Below are 10,250 nucleotides of genomic sequence, written 5' to 3' on the forward strand. Positions count from 1 at the left end.
CTCGGACAAATACCTAGAAAAATTGGGTGCAATAGAGGATTATAAATTTGTAATAAATAAGCTAAATTTGTTATTGGTTAATACTTAAGATTATAAATTAATCTAACTAGTCATAGATTGATTAATATTGAATAGATTTATAGAGTTATTAAGAGATAAATTAATCTAACTAATACTAGGACAATAAAATATTATATTCATGGTACTTTACTTAACATTAACTCTTGTACTAAATAGTTATTAATTTAGGATTGGAATATTAAATTAAACTATGAGAATACCATGCATCTCTATGTTAAGCGATTAACAGATTAATTATTAAATCATGTGTTATTGATTTTATATTATTAGAATTTCTACGAACTTTATAGTAGTATTCATTTTGGTCATTCAACTGACATGCATCAATGCTACGGCCTTTTTTACTTAAAAAGTTCGAACTCCACTGATTTAAAGAGTAGTTTTAAGAGTGATTAACCGTTACGTCCCTGACTTTAATCTATAAAACGTAGTACTTCATAACACAACACAACATGCGTAGACCATTCTTACAAAAGAATTTAGCTCATGAACTTTATTAAATAACTGGTTATTTAAATTCTCTAACTATTCAATTGAATTTTCTTTTGTATATTAGTACAACTTGAAGTTAATCCTATCTTTTATACACAGTTACCTTTCTAGATTAATTATATATGTATTTTTTCTTATTCCCCACGCTTATGGTGGAATGGACGAGTTGTTTTTTTTGTTCTCACACAATTACATTGACAATTTTTTTAAAGGAAGATTTAAATACATATCACTCAATTCCTATGTATTTACCCATCTAACACCTGAACTTCAATTTTTACATACATTCCATCTTACCTATGCATGAAAATCACTTTTTAAAAGTTAAAATAATGCTATATTTGGCGTGATAAATGTAAAAAGCAAACATTAGATGTTGGATATGCAAATATATAGAAATTTGATGATATGTATGTAAATGCCCTGTTTTTAAATGATAACTTTTGAAACTACATCTTATAGCTTTCCTTATGATCCATTAATTCTGGTCTGCTAATTTTACCATCCCAACCTCCAGGTTTTCATGGGAAGTACCACATCTAAACTCTCAACATTGCACTTGAAGATCGAAAGCCTAGAAGGTGCTGTTGATGAAATGGGTCAAACCTTTGCTCTGAAAGGAAGCAACTTTAATCTTGAAGGTCTTAACAATTTGAAAGAAAATCAAATTGAATCTTCTTGTTCTTCCCCAAGGCTTTCTACATGCACACACAGGCCTGCATCTCAATACAGGCCTCAATCCAACCTTTCTTCAACCAGAGTTAAATTATTGAAAGACAAATTATCATCTAGAACTGCATTGATCAGCTCGACGAAAGACGGTTTAGATTTATTGCATGATCCAACCATAAAGCTGAGGAAAAAGGTGAAAGAAAAAGAGGATCTGATTTCTGCTCTAACTTCCAGTGTTTATTCCAAGGAAGAAAACTATGAGAACGTAGCCGTTGACTGGAGAATGATAAATGATTATTTGTGTTCTGGGGACGTGGAATCTGCATATAAGGAGGTTTTGTTGTCCGGTGACGAAGTTAACCTGCTTGATCTTATGAACAGAACAGGGCCTATTCTGGAAAGTTTAAGTCCTGAGGTAGCCACCAAAGTTCTTGGGATTTTAAGTAGGAAGTTTATAAATTGCAGTTTCGTGCACTCCATGATTCCTTGGTTGCAACAAGTAAGTTTTTTAAAATTAGTCATCTTAGTTTAACTAGTACAACTTTTATATGGCTCACATGTGTACATATTATGTGAAGGTTAGACAACAAAATAATACCTTTATCATTCGTATGTGACCAATTTCTCTAAGTTTTGTCCCTCGGCTCTACAAAATAATCCAGGAAGGTCCCTGAGGGACTAAATTAGGCTTATATTTGTATCACTATTTCCTATAGTGAAAAATGTCAAAATTATCCCGTAACTATTTATAGGAGGTCTTTTTTATCTCACAATATACAAAAGTGTCAATTTAATCTGCAGACTCTTATAATTTGAGTTGAAATAGTTTCCACTGCGGACTATTTTAACCCTTTTTAGACGAGTATGAGGACTAATTTTACATTTTTATAAACTCTAGGATTAAAATGACTCCATATATACAAATAGGGAATTATTTTGACACTACTCAATGTGGGACTGTTTAGCATAAATTTTATATAATTTAGGGATTAAATTGGAGAAATATGATACTCGGGACTAACTTGGCCACAAACGAATAATTTGAGGATTATTTTGAGATTTTAATCTTATTACATCCTTTCGTAACTACTATTAGTCATGCAAGAATGTGTGATTGTGTTCCTAAGCTTTCTTTGCGCAACATTATTTATAATTGTGTTTCCATGGTGACTGATTTTTAATCTTTTAGGTGCTTGATTTGAGTCGTTTCCGGGGGCCAAACCAGCCTTTTCTTTCTAAAAATGCACAGATGGAGTTTTTGTGTGCAGTGAAGGGCATGGCAGATGCTGAGTATATTGATCATAAAGACAGAATGTCTATAGCTCAGTTTGCAGTGAAGTTGAACAAACTTTGGGGTGAGGCTGAAAGCAGGTATTTCTTGCACTGCAACTTTTTAGCTTAGTTCAAGGTGTATATTGAAGTTGCAACATATGATATGCCATTTAACTAAATTATAATGCATCTCGGCTCAAACTAAATATTTTCTTACTTTTGAATCGGGCACAATAATAAAGCAATATATTACATAAGAGGAAAATGGGAGAGAAATTAAGTGAGGTCATCCGCACTTGCGGATTCGGGGTGTAGACCTTGAGTATACCCATCCACCGGTAATATTTTTCCTTCGCAGGTGGTTCATAATAGTCCTAGAGCCTATAAAAGTGTCAATTTAATAGTCCCCACCAAGAACTATTTCAGCCCCAAATATATATGCAGTCGCTTTGAAAGTCGTAAGTTCCCTTGGGTCACAGGTTTGAACCCCGTCTGACCAGTTTGCCTATAGTGAGGGGGGTCCTCGAAATAGTTAGGCACATGAGGGAGGTCGGGGGGTCGTATAATAGCCTCCGACCATTCATAAAAAAAAAATTTCACTTTTGATGTCGAACAAATATAAACATTTTTATTGTTAATAATTTTTTTAAATGACACTTGTCATTAACTTACAGGAAAATTCCTCTGCCGAGGGGTCCCAGTGAAACCATGAAGATGGGAAAGAATGCAAAGGTTTAAAGAGTATTTTTCTTACAATTTGCAATATGAGGTATGTAAAAGTATATTGGTCTGTTAATGACAACCTTTATCTTTTAATGGCTTTGGACCGCACTGAATTCTGCAAAATATTAATTGACTGCTTGTTTTTTAATATTGCATCCATAAATTATGTATTCTAAGTATGTCTTCTCCACACCTATAATTTCCAGCTCATATTGATGGATTTTTATGAAAAACTCATTAAAATTCATTCAGAGATTTTTAGAATTATGGTTTTATTGTTATAAATATCACACCAATTTATTTATTTTTATTTATAAAAATGCCATTCAAGTTTCTAAGAACAATAAAATCTCAATGTCTTTTTTTTTTCCTTCTTTTCAATGATTTGATCATGAAACGAGCAATGAGCAGATTTGATGATTTGTTTAAAAATGTTAAGTTGTTATTTCCTAAATAAATTAATGGCTCAATGGTTGAATTAGAAGATATAAATATTAAAATCATTTCACAAAAATTTAAATAATATAATAATACTATTTTTTTTATCAATTCAATATATAATATTTTAATTTAAAACATTTTATTATGAACATTTTCTAATAGTGTTCTAAATTAATGCCACAAACATAAACTTTAAGACAGCTAAATGAAGTGTTATTTAAAAATAAAAATATTATGTGAGAGGCTCACTTAAACTATACAATATGTGATACACAAAGTTTCCAATTATTAAGGTAATAATTTTCTTTTTAGATTGGTGAGGATTATAAAATATGAAAAGAAGAGCATCATATTCAAATTTCCTCAGCCATTATCCACACACACTTTCACAAATTCACATCAGTTTATAATTTAGAGTGATTTTAGAAACTATGTTTGAAAGCTTCGAATTTTAGCTAAACAACGTAACCAAGGTTTGTAGCATAATATCAAAATATTAAAATTTGAATTATGATATACCATCCTAAGGTGTTTCAACTAATCCTTGTTCCAAGTTTAGACTTTTAAAAAAGAAAATAATAAGAATAGTAAAAAATCTATACCCCAAAACTTGGGAAAATTATTACATTGCAGGCCTCTCCAATCACAGCCATCCTTTTTAATTTTTTTTTTTAATTGATAAAAATGGGATACACTGTCATACAAGCTTTTGTTTGGATGAGTTGATGGACGACTGTGATCGGAGAGCTTACGCAACTCTGCATATGCTCTCCGTATGTAATAATTTTCCCAAAACTTGAAGGTGGTTTTTAAGTTTCAAAAAAAAAAAAAAAAATTAAAAAGCTTAATCCATCGAGTATCATTTTTAAGTTTTAAAACAAGAAATACACGTTTCATGTAGAGGTGAGGTGAAATACATTAAAACTCGGGTGTTAGATATGTAAATACATAAGAATTCATTAGTATGCGAATCTTCCTAAACAGAATAGATTCTTGAAAACAATAATATGCATGAGCAGAAATGGTGATAAATTTCAATGCACAAAAGCCTGTTTTAACTCATTTTTCAGAGCATATAAACCAAGTTATAAATCCTAAGTCTGCGAGCAATCATGCCTTTTTAAGGGAATGTTGCCTGTGCCTAGTACAGATCATGGACTCCTAATCAATACAAATTTAGAAGCTGGCAACAGGAGATTTCGCCGAGAATCTAGTCGTCGTTTGATTTCTGCTTCAAAATGGTTTTTCTCGTCTTAATTTACCTGAAAATTGGCAAAATTTGACGAAGAAATTCTCGAAAAGAATAAACTGTTCAGGTTTTCTGCACTTATATGGCTTCAGTGTCTCAAAGAACCTGAATATTATCAGTAAGAGAACTTATAGATCCTTAGAAGTAATACTCAGAGTCATCGCTCCGACGAGAAGTGCTGAGTTCACCACCAATCTTCTTACGGATGCTCGATCTCTGCACGCAGAGAACAAGGGCTTGCACGACTGCAGAAATTGGTGGACGGAATTCGGGTTCCGGCTGCAAATAATAAAATATAATCCTTAGGGTTTGTCAATAGTAGAACTTGTAATGACTGAAAAAAAAAAAACTTAATTAGTAAGTCAGTTCAAATTAACTGTCTCGACGGTTATGTGTTAAGAAGACAATCGGCCCCCCAGGAACAAAGAAATAAAGAAATAGAGAGGCAAGAGAGAGAGAAATAACTATGGTTAGCTTGAAGAAGAAGAAGAAGAAAAGCTTATGTACGAAGAAGAAAGGGAAGGAGATGGGCAGCACTATTGTGTGAGGTAGAAAACATCGAAGCAAAGGAGAACTCACCTCGTGCCTGAAGAAGTGAAGATAATAGACGATACTGAAGTTAACCCAAATAATAATAGGAGCACAAATATTATTACTGAAAAAGCCAAATAGACTTTTAAACAAGCACACACTGAATCGCCCAACGAAGTCAATTTTCAACCTTGAAAATCCGGCCTTGACTGTCAAGACTTCTTCATCGGTCCATGTTAAGGGGAGAATAATCTGGAACTAATGCTCTGCTAGGAAGACTGCAAGGGCTTGTTCTTCAATTGGGGGAAGAAATGATAAAAAGACTGCCCATTTGTTTGGCTAAATTCCCCGATAGTGCTGGTAGGTGGTTGGAACGGACTATGGGGTTGAATTGAAGGTTGGATAATTTATTTTTATCAAAGCCAGTCCATTAAAGGGTATGTAGCACTTTGAAAAGACAAGAAAATAGAATCCAAGATATACAGGTTTGTATGAAATTGTGGAAAAGATTAGAAAGGAAGCTTACAGATTGGCTCTATCAGCTCACATGTAGAGTACAATTTTTTTCATATTTCTTCATTTAGAAGTACATTACTGACGAATCAAATTGAGTTATTGCAGATTTAGTGAATATACAACCTGATTTGAAATATATAGAAGAGCCAAAGAGTACTGAATTATGATGTTAAAAAACTTCGTAACAAAGATATACTATACTTAAAAATGAAAGTTTACATGAGAGATATGTAAATGCATAAAAATTATGTTACGTATGTAAATTTCCCCAAGAAAAATCAGGTCTAAAATTTCAAGAGAGTACTTACCTCTAGTAACAGGAAATTAAACCAATAACTGATCAGTGCTAGACATATAAACATAAGGGGTATTTATATATATACCACTCAATTCCTAAACTTTACTTTTTATATTTATACCAATCAGAATTTTCATATCACATGAAAAATACCATCATTTTAACTTTTAAAAATTGAAATAAACCTTTTCATGCATGGGTAAGGTGTCATGCGTGTAAAAATTGAAGTTTAGGCGTTAGGTATGTAAAAACATAGGAATTGAGTGGTATACACGTAAATCTCCCTAGCCAGAACTGAATCAGGAGATGAAGATATAAACAAAAATAACAAAAAATTTACCTGGACACAGAGAGCAATAACATCAGCAAATCGAGATAAAGATTTTGGAGAGTAAAGGCCGCGAAGAGCTGGATCTGCCATCTGGGCCAATGCATCATCGTCATGAAGCTGCGGCATCGCCCATCGAACCAAAGACTGTTCAGATCTTGGTTTGGAACTGAAAATGCAGCACAATAAGTTATATGCACCACAAAATAAATAAATAAATAAATAAAATATTAAAAAATTTAAAAAAAAAACAAAACAAAAGGATGCGGAATTTACATGCATACCACCCAATTCCAATGTATTTGCATATCTAACACCTAAACTATACTTTTTACATGTATACCCCCCAAATCTTTCATATCACATCAAAAACAACATATTTTAACTTTTAAAAGTGAAATGCACATTTTCTTGCATAGGTAAGCTTGCATATATATAAAGATTGAAGCTTAGGTGTTCGATGTGTAAATACATAGAAATTAATTGAAAATATTGGATGCTTTGCTAACATCTACGTTTTATAATTAATGGTTGACGAAACGTCGAAAGATGAAAAAAACATAACTAGAAGCAAAAATTATTTTTTGCCTTATGAAGGGAAACGGAATACGCAAACTTCGTCGCATGGTGCCCCCAGAAGACATCCATTATTTGGGAGTGATTCATTTAAATTATTTTGAAGATTCTACTGCATTTCAGATGCCAATTTATTTATAAAATGAGAGGCATTGTCTGTACGTAAGGATCATTAAAAACCCCACAATAAACCACAATGAAATATATAATGATTGAACCTAGATAAAATTATTGGTGTATTTTGTGCATTTATCATTATATTTTCTATTCTTTTTTCCTCTCCCTAATTGAATCAGATTTATCAGTTTTCCCAGCATGACAAGTATCCAAAAAGTAAAATCAGATTTCATGATTTTTGAAATGTACGAAGTCTCAGCTAAACTGAAATACAAAAATGTGATTTTTCTGAACACTTTCTTAAATGGACAAGATGCCGAAATTGGCTTTTCACATGAGGCAAAGCATTAATGTATCGGCTTACAGAATTTGGAAATTGAATCATACGGTAGATTCTCTAGATGAAATATCCCAAAACTAATAATTTATAATCAAAGAAAAGCGCTATGCGTAGTGATATGCCATACTTTTTATTGAGTAAAGTGCCAAAATTGCCACTGACTATTTAAATGGGATTATTCTGCACATTTTCTTAAATTGACACTTTTATAGACTCCGAGACTAAAATGAGCCACTAAGAAGAGGTGGATTACTTTCTCCTTTTTCTTTTTTTTACAATATAGTACCTGTCAAAAGGCTTTCGGCCTGTCAATAGTTCCAACATGACCACACCAAAGCAATATATATCACTCTTCATGGTATAATCAGATGGCTTATTGTACTCAGGAGGTTGATAACCTGGACCCAAATTCTTGCTCGTTTCCTGATTAAAAAAAATACAAATCATTTATGATAATTTTCCATTCCAAGTTTTCCTGCATAGTAGAAACACAAAAATATAAACACCTGATAGAAGGACGCTAAGCCACAGTCAGATAAGTGGGAATTAAGCTCAATATCAAGCAAAATGTTCGGCGACTTTATATTCTTATGGACAATATATGGGGAGCAGACCTCGTGCAAATATCTGCAAAAAAAAAAATATTTATTCAAGTAACTTGATAAGGAATAAGGAATGAATACAAATATGCTCCACAGCTCAAATCAACAAGGCAAAGCAAATATTCACATTGATGTCATCTAATTCATTAAAAGAAAAAGGTCCGCAGAACTATGAACAAAATTCAGATAACATAGTTATTGCAAATGGAGAAAAATTATGAGTAATTACAAGGAAAAAAAGTATCATCATCATAACTCAAGTTTCCTACATGGGAGACATCATAGCTATAAATATTTAATTCTTTGAAAGGTTGCATTTTGCATTAAAGTAAGATCAAAACGTACAAGAAGTGGGTAGGTATGGAGGTATGTATGTAAGAAACGAGCCTCCTCATCTCTAAAAAAAAACCAAAAAAGAAGGGTTCTCATGTACACCTTCTAAGACAAAACCATCCTATAGAGCAAGCAGTGCACCGGTCGGCATTTCTTTTGCAATCTCTGGGGATAAAATGAAATAGCACTGAAAAAATTAAGGAGGCCAAACTTGGCCCATAACAGACAAGCTTTTTATGGCCAAACTTGGTCCATAAAAATATGAATAGATTATCATTATTTTACTTTTCGAAAAACATGAAGTAAGGTTGAATTTCAAAATGAATAACGTAAAAATAATAAAGGGGTTATTTCTTGTTTAGCACCCAAAATTTGGCTTTTTACAAAACTAACATCTAGTTACCTTTTTTCATAGTATGAACGTCCAAATATTGAAGAACAAAATAAACTCCAACCCATATTTTCACTTTCACTGACGTCTCATGATGATAAAAAAATTGAATGTGAAGTAAAGGGTGCCATCCCAAAATCAATAAAATAAGAAATAATATTTCTTGTTTAGCACCTAAAATTTGGCTATTAACAAAACTAGCATCTAGTTGCCGTTTTTTCATAATATGAACGTCCAAATATCGAAGTGCACAGTAAACTCCAACCAATACAATCACTTCCATTGACATCTCAATGAGTTGCTCATGGTAGAAGCAAAAATGAAGGTTTGGAGTTCATGTTTTGGGTTGAGGGTTGGCTTCATAGATAGTCAAGTTTCAGGTAAATCATTTTCTACAAGTAATAAGTAAATAGAAAATGCAAAGTATAAGAAAATAAGTAATAAGTAAATAGACAAACTGCATAGATGTCATTAGAAATGCCCATTACTATATCATATTTCTAATTCCAAAGAGAGTGGATATATTGCCGAAGATTAAAGTTCTAATTAGCGAAAAAAAAAAAAAAAACGTGCAAGCAATATCAGTTAGAACCAACAAAAAATCCTGAAGTCATGTAAAACTATATTTGTTTAACATCCAATATTTAAAATTTCCTAACACAACCTAACTGAACACTGGCACCAAAGATAAATAAATAAATAAATTAAATTAAATAGTAAAACAATAAAAAAACTAAAAAAATAAAAAACTGGCGCCAACTTCAAAATGTTCTGACAGAAAAAAAAATGTTATCATATCTTCAGAAGATTAACAACTAGAAGATGCAACGGCAAAAAATTACAACAACAAAGTCTTAATCCCACTACGTGGGGTCGGCTACATGAATCTTTTTTCTCCATTGCATCCTATTTAGTGCGTCCTATTTAGTGTCATATTTTCATTTAGTAATTAAGATCATTTTTTATAACAATAAGCCCAAGTCTTCCTAGTTCTACCTTTGCCTTTCTTAACACAAGTCGAATCTAAAACATAAAGGCAAAAAAATTACAGAAACCAAAAATTAAATACAAAAGGCCAAATTGAAATGCCAATATACATATATATATATAGGGAAGGAGCATTATACAGATCCCTATATATTCATTGAAATAAAAGTACAAATAGTGGAGTGGAGACGGATCGCCGCATCTAAAGAACCAAAAAAAATACAAAACTCACTCCCAAAGGGTTCCATCTAGGGGTGTAAACGAGGCTCGTTTATATTTCAAGCTCAAAAAATGTGTTCGT

At 32.3% G+C, this 10,250-nt stretch overlaps 2 protein-coding genes across 2 annotated transcripts in view; one reads left to right on the forward strand and one right to left on the reverse strand.

The window, feature by feature from the left end:
- Positions 1 to 1,090: 1,090 nt before the first annotated feature.
- LOC110025216 (TORTIFOLIA1-like protein 2) lies at positions 1,091 to 3,373 on the forward strand. Its single transcript, XM_020725552.1, has 3 exons — positions 1,091 to 1,744; positions 2,435 to 2,616; positions 3,192 to 3,373. Exons 1-3 carry the CDS (start codon positions 1,097 to 1,099, stop codon positions 3,253 to 3,255), a joined length of 894 nt encoding a protein of 297 aa, XP_020581211.1. The 5' UTR covers positions 1,091 to 1,096; the 3' UTR covers positions 3,256 to 3,373.
- Positions 3,374 to 4,593: 1,220 nt separating this feature from the next.
- LOC110025199 (protein STRUBBELIG-RECEPTOR FAMILY 5-like) overlaps positions 4,594 to 10,250 on the reverse strand; it is a gene marked incomplete at its 5' end in the record, with an annotated part of 66,707 nt that continues 61,050 nt past the window's right edge. Inside the window, 4 exon segments of the mRNA XM_020725523.1 lie at positions 4,594 to 5,209; positions 6,616 to 6,772; positions 7,923 to 8,059; positions 8,143 to 8,263. Of these exon segments, the coding sequence (XP_020581182.1) occupies positions 5,069 to 5,209; positions 6,616 to 6,772; positions 7,923 to 8,059; positions 8,143 to 8,263 (556 nt within the window). The 3' untranslated portion in view covers positions 4,594 to 5,068.

Source organism: Phalaenopsis equestris, unplaced genomic scaffold, assembly GCF_001263595.1.
Source record: "Phalaenopsis equestris unplaced genomic scaffold, ASM126359v1 Scaffold000294, whole genome shotgun sequence".
NCBI classification, from domain to species: domain Eukaryota; kingdom Viridiplantae; phylum Streptophyta; class Magnoliopsida; order Asparagales; family Orchidaceae; genus Phalaenopsis; species Phalaenopsis equestris.